This window comes from Perna viridis, chromosome 7 (genome assembly GCF_037379345.1).
Source record: "Perna viridis isolate PV_CMFRI_1.1 ecotype Kerala chromosome 7, ASM3737934v1, whole genome shotgun sequence".
Lineage (NCBI taxonomy): Eukaryota > Metazoa > Mollusca > Bivalvia > Mytilida > Mytilidae > Perna > Perna viridis.
In genome coordinates, this window is record NC_142451.1 from 28388122 (window position 1) to 28405254 (window position 17133).

General features: G+C 31.9%; 1 protein-coding gene across 7 annotated transcripts in view; it reads right to left on the bottom strand.

Moving 5' to 3' along the window:
- Window positions 1–211: 211 nt before the first annotated feature.
- LOC148612156 (GTPase-activating Rap/Ran-GAP domain-like protein 3) overlaps window positions 212–17133 on the bottom strand; it is a 216886-nt gene continuing 199964 nt past the window's right edge. For 6 of the 7 annotated variants that reach the window (XM_088593322.1, XM_088593329.1, XM_088593324.1 and 3 more), the window contains exons 15-28: window positions 16272–16373; window positions 16018–16092; window positions 14998–15061; window positions 14185–14232; window positions 13373–13471; window positions 11823–11936; window positions 11129–11292; window positions 10185–10337; window positions 9386–9452; window positions 7662–7742; window positions 5968–6086; window positions 5393–5492; window positions 4478–4686; window positions 212–3574 (exon numbers count right to left, since the gene is read on the bottom strand). In XM_088593322.1, the coding sequence (XP_088449448.1) occupies window positions 3434–3574; window positions 4478–4686; window positions 5393–5492; window positions 5968–6086; window positions 7662–7742; window positions 9386–9452; window positions 10185–10337; window positions 11129–11292; window positions 11823–11936; window positions 13373–13471; window positions 14185–14232; window positions 14998–15061; window positions 16018–16092; window positions 16272–16373 (1536 nt within the window). In that variant the 3' untranslated portion in view covers window positions 212–3433. Of the gene's footprint in view, window positions 3594–4477; window positions 4687–5392; window positions 5493–5967; window positions 6087–7661; window positions 7743–9385; window positions 9453–10184; window positions 10338–11128; window positions 11293–11822; window positions 11937–13372; window positions 13472–14184; window positions 14233–14997; window positions 15062–16017; window positions 16093–16271; window positions 16374–17133 lie in introns of all 7 variants that reach the window. The other variant, XM_088593323.1, reaches the window with a different exon arrangement.

The window sequence follows — 17133 nt, forward strand, 5'->3', positions numbered from 1 at the left end:
CCATACATTTTTTGATATTTTGAGAACATAACACAGATAATGTTGTGTGGTAGGACGTCCAATATATACCTGCATTGTCACATAGTAGTAGGTTTTAAAAAGCCTATTAATTCACTTGGCTAATGAACTTTATAGCCTAATCGAATCTTCGGTGGTGATGGTATAATCATGCTCTCCATTACGTTTATTTAGATATGCATTATAATATAGATTCATGAAACACGATTGTAATATAGATTCATTTTTAATAAAACAATGAAACAGTTTGTAAAACATGTAACATTTCAAACATCACAATAAAAAGGAAATAACAAAGAGACAACAACGTCCGTAAAGATTGCACTTTTTTACAATTTGCCCACATTGATCTTGAACTTTACAGGATTTCCATTTTAATTTCACGCCATTATTTTTTTTTCAGACATACTAATATACAATATAGGTTTTACAGTAAACCGTCACCTTTACTATAAACTGATATAATTTGATTGTAAAAATATTAAAATGCAAGTGGCCAAGGAGTTAACCATTAACGTCCATAGTTAAAGAAGCTGAATTGTAATATTCATTGGATATACAGAGCTTCGACCAACAGTTTATAAGGACGATGATACTTGTAGTTCAGTGCACAAAACATACCGTAATTTCAGTATCAATTGGGGACGTATTTTCCAAGGAAAGGGGTGAGATTGCACAAGTCAATGTTGAATAAAAAAAAAGAATTTCATGAATGAAAAATAATCTCGTAACGTTCAACAGTTCCACTAATTTTATTTGTTAATAAATATTTCATTCGACTTATGTGCTTTTCCTGCCTTTCCTAAAAACGATCGGTTTGTCACCATGTCAAATTCAACATAGTAGTTGAATAGAATGAAACCATTACGAAAACTGAGTTTTGATAAAAACAATTGGTATTTCAGTGCTACATCACATGTTTAGTTAAAAATTAAAAGACACAGGAGATATGAAAGACGAAATAGAAAGTCAATTTGCATTCAGCCATCAATTAACTTAATCTGTCGATATTGATTTCAGTATTACAAAATACTTAATTCTTAATATGTTTTTCTTGTGGTCGGTTGAACGGCCATCTTTTAGCATATGCCTTAAACACTCCAGTTGAAGAGAAAGAAAAGTAGCATTGTAATTGTATTCGCCTTGTGCAACACACGTACATCAGCACTGAAATAACGTTAAAAACAAATAGAAGCAAAATATAAAATTGTTACAAGCTTCAGAATACTTGTTAATTACAGGCTGCGTATATGAAATCATAAGTTACTGTAGAATATTTGTTAATTACAGGCTGCGTAAATGAAATCATAACTTACTGCAGAATACTTGTTAATTACAGGCTGCGTAAATGAAATCATAACTTACTGCAGCAGACAAAAAGCGAATTAACAATTATGACAAGAGACTAACCCGTAGTAAGAACTTGATCCGTACTATAACATACTAAACAACACCAATTTGCTGCAAGTTTTTTAGTACATAGACAAGCATTGTTCATGTGAAGTTCATGTTAATCGTTCATGTTAATTCACCTTCCTGTGAAATTCACATGAAATTAATATTAATGACTTTACGTACAAATTTCACATTAAATTCACGCCAAGACTCGATTCACACGCAAGTCCACGCCACGTGAAAGCTGTCACAAATTTCATTTAATGCTCAGTTCCGGTGAAAATCATGCAAAATTCATATGAAAATCATATTAATAACTTTGCCCGAGTATGAATGTGAAAATTTGTTTTACACAAAACCGATTTCGAATTTGTAAAAATTGTTACTATCCAATCTAAACATTAACCTCTTACGTAAGACTATTCAACATTAGTTATTTTTTAAAAGGAAAACTTAAATAACAATAAAGAATATAAAATCAATATTACTATCCAGTCTTTTTCGGGGACACCAAACTTTTACAAATGTTTTGAAATTTAGAATAAGAACAATAAAACCAAGGGCAATTAAATTATGGTTAAATGATTTCATTTTCCTACCAAAACTCCACAAAACTGAAACTAGTACCACACCTGAACCACATCTGCACCCAAGTATCTGTCTTTATAAGAATCAGGCAAAATTCGTATTAAGTGATTAATCCAAAGTGGTCACATATTTGTATTTTTCGTGTCAAGTCCACTTAGCTTGATGAATTATTATTGATTGAATGCACAACGATTGATCATACGAATTCTTATTGAAATTAAATATATTTAAGGTATATCTAAGATATTAAAAGAAAGTATCGACAAGGTTACAGGTATCTCCATTACAAGAAAATAAAAGTGAATTCTACTGATTTTTTTTCTCGACACCAGAAAACAGATCATCTGAACAGTAACGGTAACTGAATTTAAATAACGTGAAGCTTTCTTTACATTACGAAATAAAAAAAAATATGTGATTTTCGACCGATAAGTAACAAATGGCACGATTGTTTGAAGGTGAGCAACTCAGTAGATTACTAAAGTACATCCTGTAAAAGATATTGATGAAGAAAATCATATCAATCTGCGAGCAATTGGAAAAGTTTTGTAAAAGAAAACGTTTACTTTCAGAGACCCAATAGTATGCTAAAGGAGGTAGACCTAGGGTAAGGGACATAAGTCTTGAAATCAGTGAAATGTTTGTATCATATTCAAATTCACCAAAGCCTTTCAAAATTTTCTTGGAAACAATGAAATCAGTCCAAGTTACTTTGATGCATACATTCGATTGATGTAAATTGGTGAATACAAACGTTCCAAGTTTAGTTTACAACAATTTTATTTGTAAACTCTACAAAAAGGATAGGACACAAGTTTTACGAACTTCTCCCAACAATAATATACAATACATAAAACACGTTCTAATGATTTGTAAGAGTTGTATCCCTTATCCCCATTCTACCTTCTTAAATTTTTAGACGATAGAACGCAACACAAATGTCACTTTCGCAAGGATTTGGCAGTTACAAACATTGATTTGGCATGGATTCTTAGATACGATATTAAACCTGTTTAAATCAAACCCTGAGTAAATGAAGAACATGCACATGTCTATTTTAAACTGTAATTTGTTGTTTGTTCATACTTCTGAACAATGCTACCGGGTAGTACAATGGATACGACTTAATTATAATCGGGTTTGACCTAAAGAGATTAATTACAGAAAGTATTAATACTAAATTACGAAGACAAAAAAAAGTTAATGATTTACATGCACATGTGAAAATAAATCAATTTAAGGGGCAATAAGCACTTATGAATACATAAAATGTATTGAGATCCGTAAGAAAATGTGTTAATTTCTTTTCAGATATTATTAGGTCATAGCTGTACGGAATATGTCTTATTGCAGACTTCGGATTGGACAACCTTGGCGTCAACCGTTCCATATGACTTTAAGATTTGTCGCCAATGAGATATGTCGCAAAATATCATACAATGTCCGATTCAACGTCTGAAAACACAACATGTCCAACATAGTTCTGATATGGGCTCTCAGGCGGGCTGATCTCCGATGGTTTAAGAATTGTGATTCCTGAATCAGATCCGGAAGAGTCGTGACGGTCCTTACCCTACAACAGATACAATGTGCTAATTATACATTACAGAGACATACATAGATCATGTTCATGTCTCTGCTTTGTTATAGAAAAGAATGATTACTTAAGGTACGATATATCTATTTTTTCTAAATAGTGTGGAAAATAGCAGTTTGATCTCATATGTTTGATACCAAGAAAATTGGTTTGAAAGAAAGGGTTTGCAACTCTTGTGGATCAAGAGATTATGATAAGTAGGTTCTAGAGAAGTTCAAGAGAAAAGGAGGCTTCCGAGGTATTTTGCTAAATTTTGCCAAAAAAAAATGTGTGAAATAACGATACTTTCCAACTAAATCCAGGAGGATGGGGACGTGATTCTAACTCCCGTAACCCGCAGGATCCCCCATCGCTTATAATCAAATAACCAAGACCAAACTGATACATTACCACTCAAAATACAATGTATGTACATGTATTAAGTAGTACTCTAGATAAGAATCATGCAAATTTTGTAATATGTGATACATATTTTTACTTTTTTTATCAAGTTGCTCTTTATGATGAAATGCGTAATTATTCATGCCAATATGTCTGCTCTCAGGAGATAATTATACAGTACATTCTATATAATTTTTATCTCGTATGAACAAGGGACATGCTACTTTCTGTTTACTATGACATTTAAACAAAATATAAAAAAAGCTTTCCAACCATGAATCACATTTTGCATGATTCTTATGTGGAGTGCTACTTAAAATCTATTTGAACCCAAAGGGCGTACTATCTTTTTAGGCATCAGTTTCATTTTTTGTGGTGAAAATTTAGTACTAATGTTAAATTAAAATCACGAGTTTTGTAAATAAATGATATAGTATGAAATTCAGTCATCCGTACCAGTCCATATAGTCTTTTATTTTTATTACACTTTTAACCTACCTGCTCATCAGAAGATTGAGGTTGTAACCGTTTTGTCCGAATCAAAGGGCTGCGTTTTGGAAGTAGCGGTTTATCACTGCCGACGCCTATTGGTGCTAATAAAGGCGTTGCTGATTGTTTTCTGAGGGGAGATCGGTCCAGTGCTATATGTCCGGTAAGGCACGATAAGGGGATCTTGTAGATATAACATGGGGGATGTGTCATTTTATCTAAAATATATAACAATAGATGATATTATTGATGATAACAAATGACCTTCTCCGGACGTGACATTTAATGAGCCGGTGTTTCCAAAAAAAACCAAAAAAAAAAAACCGAGTATGTTTTGCATTCCATTGTACTTTGTTCATGCTACGTATTTTTTTGATATCCTGATATATGTCCAGGTCACTTATTTACTTTTGTTTCTATACGCATGTTATTTTAGTTATTCCATGTTCTTTGTTGTATGTGTCTAACTTCTTTGTCTAGCGTTGTCGCCGGTTTATGCCCTTTTTTAATGATCTTATCCTAGTTCCCTGGATTTCTCTTCCAGGAAGTAAAAGTGTTTGGCTTTGACATTTTAACATTATTTGTAGTAGGAATTTGGGAAAACCAAAACCAAATTATTGTATTGTTAAAACGTAAAATTCATTTTATAATACAAACTTACAAACACTATTTTGAATCCTTATTGCGCAATTATTTAAAAACACAAACACACTGTGGGTACTCGTGTACTTAAAATTTTAAGCTATTTTTCAGGCATGAAATATAAAGGAAAAGGTGACATCGCTGTCTTAGGGATCATCATTCTAATTTACATCCGCCTTCATTTCACTGATTTAAGATGCGACTGAAGGTTCTGTATAAACATATGTTTATTCTTATTCAGTAAGAAATTTGAAAATTAAGGTTATCAGAACCTGTACTCACATGAGGGTGATGATGGAGGAGTGTAGTGAATATCTTTGTTTGTGGGCGTCCGATCAATAGGAGTGTTCGGTACTGCTGACGTGGAAAAGTAAATATCATTCTGGAAGGAAAATGTACAAAATTGTTAAACCTACATGTGTATATTTGTAAATCGACTCTACTAAATTTGCCACATTAATTCATATATCAACAACTATCCGCAGTTATAGAACAAAAGGGTCTATTCGAAGATCAATGCTCTATTTAGTTAATTTCGCACGCGCAAGTTATGATTTAACTCGTAAAATAGATACTATTCAAAAGCAAAAAATGGAAAATAGAATATTAATGTTGGTACGTTTTCATATAGTAATTAATAACACACAGAAAGATAGTAAAGACAAAGTCATGTGTTCATGTTGAACACACGTTTCTCGATTGATTTCTTCATAGAAAGACGTATACTTCAAATTATTTTCTGATTTTACAAATTGTTAAAGTGTTTACACCATATCACGGATTCACATTACTGAACTAAACCAATTTCCCAACATATGAACATATATGTTGCTATTTTCCCATGTGTAGAATCTTACTTTGGCTGTGATGAGACTGAGATCAGGCATTGACATGGTATGAACCAAATTACCATTGATGATTAGTCGGATCTCCATCGTATCCTGGGTAAAAGCAAGTATGTAGGGGAAGGCACACACTGGAAATACATCATACATTTATATACGGTACGATCGATGCACATTTTTTCTCTAGTAATAATTTTAAATTTAGTTTAATTTACATTTACTTAAGTTCTCCAGTCTCCAGTGAGCCGATTCAGAAATTTTACTTCATTCTGGGATTGATTATGAGAACGGAAGTTGAATTTCTTAATTGATCCATTGAGTACTAGTCGCATATTTTTTGCCGTTTCTGTGTTTCTGTTTGAGTTAAGATTATGTTGTTTATTGTATTTTATCCCTTTCTTTAATCCGAGTCTTTGTCATTGGATTAAGCATGTGTAGTTTCTTGTACTTTTTATGACCCCCTTGCTTCATCTTTTATGGTGTCCTTGCCACTTCTTACAACAAGACATCATATTATTATTCTGTGTTAATGAAATGGTAAACGCTTATTTGCAAAATTGTATTAAAGACATATACGTTTTCGATTACACTCCGGGATAGTCGATGAGCATGCGCGACTTAAACTTCCGCGAGACAGGACTTCGGGTAGAACAAAATTAATGTATTTTCCGGAGGTGTATAGGTTACAGACCATCAATTGCATCATCAATTTGGAATGTACGCCAAGGTACAAAGTAGTCTCTTGAGCATGCCATTATAAAAAAGTTGACAATATTATTAAATGAATGAACTTTTTTCATAAAGGGAATTTTATTATGATAATTTTGAGTCCAAAGTATGCTGCCTCAAACTTAAATAAACTAATTTGGTGGAACTAGAAATAAAGATGGTCTAAATAAAGAGTTTTTAGGATTCCCCAGGCTATTTTTAGGGTAGTTCCGAGTGTCATTGCTTCACTGCAAAGTAGTAAACCCCTTGAGAAATTTTGAGTGACAGCAGTGCATGTGTATGTTTCAGGTGATATAAGGTTGTGGTTAGGTTAAACTTAAGGTAAACTACTGAGGATCCCCCGAAAATGAGCAAATTAACACAAAGAGTAATGGGAATCTGAATTAGTGGTTTGTATATATATTAGGCGTTCTCATCGACTACTCCACAGTTAACATATGTTGTACCGAATATTTAAAAGAGGTAACTTTATTCTTTTACTGAACAAATAGACATATTCTCAATCATAAACTGAAGTTTCACATTTACAACAAACAGTAATAGGAGAGTTCGCCAATCTCATTTGTGATGTCATATTCACTAATTTGTACATCATTAAGAGTCAAAAAGGTTGGCAAATAAACAACTAAATAAACAATTTACAATTTCATGATAAGAATACAAATTTTCAAAACTTTATAACGCTATTATTCTATACCAAATTTTGTTTCTGTAAAATTTTTCATTTCGATAAAATAATTTATATTTTGTATGTGAGTTACAACTTTTTTACCTGAAAAATAAATTAGTAATGATAATTAAATGTAGACCTTTATTTCCATATAAAATTTTTATTATAATTTTATACCCTTACACTTTTTATAAAATGTTACGATAATTTAATGTTGAGGCCCCATGCCACTAGATAAATTTTTTGCCAACCAAAACCAAATCACAGGAAAGAGATGACATCACAAAGAACTCTCCTTTAATCATACCAATAGATTTCGGCTCTGAATTCCAGTGGAAATCAAAATCATACGATATATCCTCTGATAATTTCTGAAAATGACTGTCATCTACAAAGATATATGAAATATATATATATAAAAAAAATAATAAAATAATCAAGGCTATTACAGCTTATATTGGCATCAGTTGCCAAGAAGAAATTATAGTAACATAAGCAATATTTCTACCAAGCCGTTAGTGGAGTTCGAGTTGAACATGTATTCTAAAGTTTCTGTGGTACTCATTTAATTAATTTTTGTTATTTATGGTTTATTAACAGTTCTAATATGACGTGCTTCAAAGCTCTTTAAATCACAGCCATGGTAAAAAAAATGATAAACACATGACCAACATTTCGTGCAACACATAGGCTGCGTCTATTTAAAATATGAAGAAGCTAGTCCTATTATAATCAAAATAAATCACGAAAACTGCATTTTATCATTATTTTACCACGGGCTATCACTCGGGGAAAAAAATGCGAGATAAATGGCCAGTGGTGGATAAACAATGATAAAATAGAGTTTTCGTAACTTATTTCTTAAGTATTCCTGGTTAAGTCTTTGTTTCAGTAACACAAAATCACATGTCTCGTTCCAATCATGGTCTCCTTGCAAATACTGTCAAAAGTGGCACAATTTGATTGCAACAATAACGATGATAACAAACTAAATAAATTTCGTTTTCTTACTTTATGCTCTTTGTTGTGTATGTCTGTTTTCCATGTCTGGTCTTTGTCCTTGGATTACATTCTTTTGATTACCGCTATTCATTACACATTCAGGTTATCATTAAATTAGTTATCAAATTAAGTATACTCCAGATAAGAATCAAGCAAAATGTGATTCATGGTTGGAAGCATACATATTTTTATTTTTGATATTTTGTTTAATGTGTTATAGTAAGCAGAAATTAACAAGTGGCTTTTCATTTAACCCTGGTTCTTATGATATAAAATTACATAGAATGTACTGTTGAATTCAAAATTATGGGAGCTAACTTTGTAAAAGGCATTAAAACAATAGAAACTGTTGGATTTTCAATGTGGATTATCTCCGATTGGAATGCATATTACAAATTCGTCATAAGGACTTACAAAGCAACTTGATAACAAGAGAACAATATGCGTAGCCCTTTTGGGGCGTATCATATATTCCAGAATTTGCAAGATTCTTACATTGTTTGCTACTAAAACACTATAACTAACATAAGTGAATTCCAGATAGGTAAAAAAAACAGTAATGATAAATATGTTATCTGTATAACAATGTTGCTTTGTTTTGTTTTAAGTGTAAGTGTTTGTAAGAATCGGGCAAAATAGGAAAAATCAGAAACAAGCATGTCTAAACCCCTCCGATCTGACAATAAAATATCACTCAAGGATGCTTTCTGTATTGAAAAACACCATTATTTGATCTCCGCATCATTGGATTTGCTCAGAAATGTTTCAATAGAATCTTAGAAAAATGAGATTTTTGACAGAGTTATCTGCCCTTGAGATGTTCTTTTTTAGTGTATTTCAATGAAATTCTAACTCTATGATCCAGTATAAAATGGAAAATCTTGCCTGTATTCCTTGATTGTGATGGTGCAAATAGTCAAATTACACTATCAAAATGATGCGTGTTTTCATACCATGTTTCACCTATTGCCTGTTTCTTACAGGGACTAGCACCAAATTTATTTGTTCAGCTTTACTGTATAAACTTACAGTTATAAGTCAGCAATAACTCCACTTCTTCATCTTCGTAAATGTCAAGTGCTGAGACCAGTGTCACCTAAACATATCAATCATCGTAGTTACCTTTTCACCATGTAAAAATTAAATTGTTGTGTAAATTGAGCCATTGAAAAACCGGAAAATTGCCTAAACATTTCAATGTCCTTTCACTTTAAATGTATTTTTAAAGCGGGTAAATCCAGTACCTGGCTTTACCGGACAAATCTATAGTCCACAAGGGATTCAGTTTAGAAAAAAAATCACTACATTAGTATATATTGAACAAGACGCATCCGTACTTGTAAAGGAGAACTTACACAACTGATTTGAATTCACAGTGACATTTGATGCCATAGTACAAATTTAAAGCTTGGAAATAAAAAAAAACTGACAATACAATTCAACCGTAAGCTGCCATTAGATACTAGGAGAAGAAACAAAGAATAATGGTTCGCCAAATGCCATTGATATTTTACTAGTTCCAAAAGGCGGGTTAGTTTTATAGTCTGTGATACATAATGAAAATAAGAGAAAATTAAGTTGCATGCGTTTTTGAGATAGGTATACTCCACTTATACAGAAATAGTTGATTTCAGACAGCAACCAGAACCGTTATGATTTGCCCCATCAATATTAAGCTTCAAACAAAATTTTGAACCAATTCATCAAGTGGAGACAACTGTCACGAAATTGTGACAGATGGGCTGACTGACGATCAGAAAAACAAGGTGACTCGTTGAGTGGTGATAAAACAGACGCCGCATAATATCCACAATATTACTACACGTACCTTACTAGTCTCGACATTGTACAACTGCAGAGTATCTCCATTCTTCTCATTGATCAAGTCAAACTGATTTTTATACCCAACACATATTTGATTGTCGTCTCTATTGCCATCTATCAAAGTTATCAACTGAGGCACTTCGTACGTCTGTAATTCCTGAAATTGAGAAAAAAAAAATAGCAGAAGCATTGATGACAGACTTTGATCAGGTTATTAATCGAGATCAAACTAACACATTCAAGCTATTTACAAATCGGCTGACGCCAAACCTCAAGGTCTTATGAAACTATATTTGGATTTAGTAAACAAATTCTTTTCAGGCTTCTGTTGTTGATTAAGCTGAAAAAAAAAACCTAGCGGATTGTTGACTTAAAAGATATTGACTGGAGGAATATATTTATTAAAATATATGTATATTTGGCATAAATAACGTCTGCTTCAACAATGTAGACATAGTTTTGGTTTGTTTTATTATCCTAAGATTTTAAAACTCATTGACGAACAAGTCGTAGAAATGAAAATGAAAAGATATTGCCTCCAGTTCACATGTTTTTGAAATATCCAAGGACAAATCAAGGAGTTTGGAATAAAAAAAAAACAACATCTACGATCAAGGTTTAAAACAGGAATCAGATCTAAACCAGACTCTTTCGGAAGTCATATTAATTTAAAAAAAATATGTACCTATTCAGTCCAGAAACCTGTCTAAACCAAACACAACCTTAAGTTCTAAAAGGGATCCGTTTATATAAATACTTCAATGCAACCACTCAACTATCTCTATAGTTGTTGTATATAGTTGCCGCTGATTATATGTTCAAAATAAAAAAGAATCTTTTATTACATTAAAACAAAGTTGTTTAATATGTGTGTGTGTGTGAGTGTTATCCAAAATACAATGATTGTATGTGTATTATGCAAAATAGAATGATTAGATCTATTCTTACTCTGACAAAATTGAATTCATCAGCGGCTTCTGCATCTACTGGCGGGCACCACGTAGACCAAGCAGACGAATACTTCCATGTAAACAACAGCAGACGTTTCTGAATAGCAACCACAAGACGTAAATAGCGGGAGCATGGCCGACTTAAAGCATACAAATGGCACCCTAGAAATGTAATTTGAATCAAAGTTATTTTCAAAACGATAGCGTTCAAAGATATGGGTACGTATTTCAATCATTTAGATATATTAAAACAAAATATTTCAAAACTATTAATGGGATAAAGCAAGCATTTTGTATGTCTACATAGAAAGAGAGATAATTAGTTTGTAAAGATCCTCTTCCGTTTAGCAGTTTTTAATTGAAATACGTTGCATTATAGCTGTAAACAGAAATTAAGTGAATTAACTGAAATTTAGAACTACGCCTTATATTGAGAGTTAAGAATGTATTGACGGCTTTTCTTGAAACAAAATCCTCTTTGCTATTTGCGATGTGATACATTCTTAAGAAAACATCATTGTCCTTTAATCTAGACCAATAATTAATTAGAACCCCCCCCCCCCCAAAAAAAAAAAAGAAAAAAAAAGAAAGAGGAAATGGTGATTTGAAAGTTGGAATCGAGGTATGCTATTGAAGATATATTATTAATCATCCTCCAGTCAGAAATCAATAGAGCATCAAGCATAAATAACCTTTTGTTTTCTCAATTTTATGTTCCTTGCATTCGTTTCTCCCTCTGACCAAGTTTTCGTTGTCCTCTCCTTCAAAATTGGAAAGTCTGAATACAGCAATTTTACCATCCTTTCCTGTAAAAAGGAAATATAATTCCAATATCATGCAGATTTGACAAAATCTAATTTTCAAATCTTATGATAGATCAGTTGGAACTGCCTTTAACAAATCAAAACCTTCGGTAATTCTAATTCTAACGCAGTAAAGCAATTACATTTTTGTTGAAAAAAACTCAGAATGTTATTATTTTACCCGTAGGGTGAAATGAAAGATTAACGTTCATAAATGGAAGAGATGACATGCAAACGAATGGAAATCGAATCACAAATTATTTGATTATTCCCTTAGTGCATTCAAAATTATTCTCTGTCAGCAGAATTTTCTTACGAGTAATAAGACAAATATGCAAAGTCTTAACTAGCACTCCACATAAGAATCATGCAAAATGTGATTCATGGTTGGAAAGCCTACATATTTTTATTTTTGATTTTTTTTTTAAAATGTCATACTTAACAGAAAGTAACTTGCGGGTTTTCATATAACCCATGTTCATAGGAGATAAAAATTATATAGAATGCACTGTAAATTTCAAAATAAAGGGAGATAACTCTGTAAATGATACTCAAATACAATAGAATCTATTGGATTTTCAATGTTGATTATCTCCTAAGAGCAGACAGATATGAATGAATAATTACACACTTCACAATATAGACCCATAAAGCAACTTAATTACAAAAATAAAAATATGTAAATATGGTAAAAAATGTAAATATTTTAGGGTGTATCACATTTTTCAGATTTTGCATGATTCTTACTAAGACAGCCACTTAACAGCATCCAGTTGAATTTTAAAACAATGACATTATAGTAAGAAGCACCAGTTATCTGAAGAATCCGGCAAATCACAGTAAGATGATTGAGGAAATAGATGACACATCGGAAACTGCATGCTCGTAATATGGTGCTATACTTTATGTAAAAGGAAATTCTATCATTTGAATGCTTTATATAACGGATGGTTACTACACCAAAGAAAACTGCGTTTGAATCCGGAAACAAGAATATGTAATTATTCAAACCATTCACATTAAGCAATGTACAATTAATCCCTTTGACATTTAAATTCCTTTTGAAATTTTAATATTATGAGAACAACCCAAGAAGCATATTCTTTTGAATTCCTTTTAAAGTATACGAACACGTATTGGATTTCTTCTATGAATTGTGAATACTAATATAAGACTTTACTTTGTGGAATATCCGTCGTATAAGCATCTTATAAAACATGCGTCTGCGTTTTTCAATCATGCTTCATGTGCAAATCGGTTTCAAGGTAGTCAAGTTCAAATGTGTTTTGCACCGATATGATAATTTTTAATGAAATGTATCCATTAAGGTCATGTCTAACGTGACTTAGTAGCAAAGGCATAATTCGACCAAACCGTGTGCGATTTAAAAAAGAAAACATTAAAAAGAGAAACGAACCCTAGCAATTGTGACCACTCACCTTTATCAGTTCGACATATTAACAAGCCATGTTCTTCTATAACATCAATCTGACGTACTGATATGGTTTTGTCAAACAATAATCGGGAAGGAGCCCCCTCTGGAATTAGAATGTGATGTGAATTGTACAAATATATCTGAAAGGTCACATTTCTTTAATTATCATGCGATGTGAATTGTACAAATGTATCTGAAAGGTCACATTTCTTTAAATATCATGTGACATGAATTGTACAAATGTATCTGAAAGGTCACATCTCTTTAATTATCATGTGATGTGAATTGTACAAATATATCTGAAAGGTCACATTTCTTTAATTATCATGTGATGTGAATTGTACAAATGTACCTACAAGAGCATTTTACAAGGTTACATTAAAACTTATTTTTACAAACATTTTTATTTGTTTACGAATGTATTTCAAGCGTACTTTGTGAATTATTTTTTTCTCGTGGTATTTTATTTTATTTTCCTTAAGTATACCAAAATAGATAATTTTAGGATGAAATGGAATAAACGTTTTAACTGGAGGCCAGAGAAGGTCAGATATTTTAAAATATATTAGAGAAACATGTATTATATGTGGAAAACAGTCTGCAAATATACACGGAAGAAGATAAGATAGATACGTGTTTGAATTATCAAGGTCAATAAAATAAATAATTTAAGCTGATAGGGACCTTGTTGTATATTAACTGTATATTTAGGAAATGTGGATAGAAAGGAACTACTTAAAATCAAATTTTCTAATTGCTTTTTTCCGGGCTTGGTTTTTAGAAGGGCAACAGAAAAAGTTTAGGGCAATGATTTACCTTCTAATAATAACACTCCGATGTCTGTTGCCAATACTAGCTTGTCTCCTAAAGGAAGAGAAAAAGAAAAGGCATAATTATCTAATGTCTGTTATTTTAACATTCTCATGTCAAATTTCTTGTATCTGGGAATCTGAGAATGTTTCCAATTATCTCCATGACAATTTTAAACTGTTGTTCATTATATACGAGACAATCTTTTATTTCTTTTGCTGATATATGACCAAGACGTCGACGAGTTAGGTAAATGACCGTATCGAAGTAGGAAAAATGCGACCGCAAACGTGAGGAGACTGAAAATCAATAGTCATTTGTTGCTTTTGTTTTAAAAGGGATATGAAATGCATTACTTTTTGGAAACAAATCAAGACTCGTTTTGATTTTATGTTATGATAAACTGTACCATGATATTAAAATATATTGAATGCAAAGTGAGGAGATGTAAACAACATTTTATTTCATACACACTTTGTAAGCGTAATATTGCTATAATTTTGCTATGTAAGTCATGGCATTGTTGCCCTTAACTTTTGGTAAGCAGTTGGACTTATGTTTCTAACGGAAAATGTACCACTCTATATAAGTCCGGAAACCCTGGCACATGGACTATATGTTAAGATACAAACGTTATTAAATTATTTTCTTCTTATTTTTTCAGGGCACAAATGATAATTGTAATTGCTGCTTTAAATACGACATTAAAGTGGAAATAACTTGATAATGTGTTGTATGAACCTGTCAATTACAACCTGATCAGATCAATCTTCTATACATATAACTTAGATATGACGGATTAGACAGGTATATACTTACCCCATGTATCACCAGAAATAATCTGATTCGGAAAATCAGTAAAGCACTCTTGTGGTTCCCATGGCTGCAATTTTAATTACATTTGATATCAGTATAAATCATCTCTTATTTACCAAATGGTGAACGAAAACTATGGTCATTGTTTTTTACAACATTCAAAAACGTAACAGGATCACAGGATATTGATATGGACCGATTTAGAAACCGTATTGCATTCGGTAATAGCTATTGTTCAATTGAATACGAAATTTACGAGTACGCTGCGACTGAGTAATGCGGACGGAAATTAAATTTCTGAATTGGTCCATTGTCTTCCTGGTTGCATTTTACATTAAATTCAAATTCCAACAAAATGTCAAATTTCAATCGAAAAATCAAATGCTCTTCTAAAATTCATGACTTCAAAAATCCACGAAATAAAGATTTAATAAAAAAACACGGAAATGAATACACGAGAATACAAGTCACTAAACAGAATTTAAAACAGTTCCTCCTGTAGTTCATATGGAGAGTTCGAAAAAAGAATAGGATGAGATTTATAGTTTTGAGTTATATACAACGAATCTCTTATAGTATTTAATTTTCATTTCCTAGATCATGTAGAAAATTTCTAAATAATATTTAAAACAACATCAGAAGTGAAAAATGAGAAGAGAAGTGATTTGTTTTGAAATGCTATGCGTTTTGGTACACATAATGACACCTGTATTGAAACAGTTTTATCAAAACTGAAGAAGACTTCACATAAAGCTTCCGAGGAAACCCATAAAACAATGAATAAAGTACATGTTATTCAAACTTCATGCCGAATAATAACAAAGCTACAGATACAAAGCTGTCAATATCTTATGGTTGATGCCAGTTCAAACAATTTATCAAATTATATTCGTATATTTGATAAAATATGCCTTCCAATCCTTCTTAACCTAGAAGGGTAGACAAAACCAACATATTTTCCTTCAGATTATTCATGTTCTTTCTATTATGCAATGTCAGTTGTATTATATGTTAATAGCATACCTCTCTTTTCAAAAGTCCTGTGGTTACCATACTGGTCGGGGCATCCCCTTTGAGAATTGTTTTGAGCTTCAGAGTCTGAAAGAGGATAATGATAGAACATAAGTAGATTTAATTCCACTAAAATTCGGATGATGGACCGGGCGTACCTATTGGGTAATCGTCCTCTGTATCAAAGTATCAAAAAAATTTATTTATAATAAATTGAAATGCATTCCATATCATATAACTGCATAAGTATGGTTAAAAATATTTACCTGACCAGCTCGTACAAATTCTGACCTCCTTGCCTCCTCTTTACGCGAACTTTGAGCGTCTGGTATGACGTCACTGAAGGCTCGTCGGTAAAGCATATTATTCTGAAAAAATATCTTTAAATTGCTAGGCGTGCATGATATATGGTTTATAAGCAGTGTGTGTAAAGCTTTTTTTCTAATAAGTTGATGTTATAACACATAAGCAAGAACACCAAAGACATTATATAAGATAAAAAAATCAAAACTTCCATTAGCCTTAAGCGAGCTCTAAAGTACACACTAGACTTTATAATCTAGATGGTATTTTATGTCTTTTCATCATGTGATAATGACCACTGTTGGATATAGCTTTTGATAAAAAAGGTTATTCTAGAATTTATCCTCAAATCAACATGTTGGCATTTCGAGATATTGACCTACTTGACTGAAAAAAATGGGGAAATAACTGGTATTATTGTGGTATTACTTGCGTCATAAACCAACACACACTTCCTGCTAATTAATTGTTTTCAAAGAAAATTAAGCTATCTGCAAATTGATATTTTAGAGTAAGTGGGTTTAAGAAGCTGTAAGGAAATTATTTAGCAGTCTACATCAACAGCCGCTAAAGCAAAGACAAAAAACAATGCTAGATTAGATGTATAAAAGCACTCTTAAAGATAAACATTTTCTTGAAAATACTTCAAGCAACCGTTTTCTCTCTTGTACATCATGTCAATGTGTAAGAAGTTTTTTGAGTACAATAAGACTCCAGTACATCTAATTTTTTGTGTCACCAGGCCAATTATATATGTTTAGATTACTACTGCTCTTTCCAGGCAATTTTCTTTTTTCAAAAAAATATAGGTTAACAAAAAGAAAT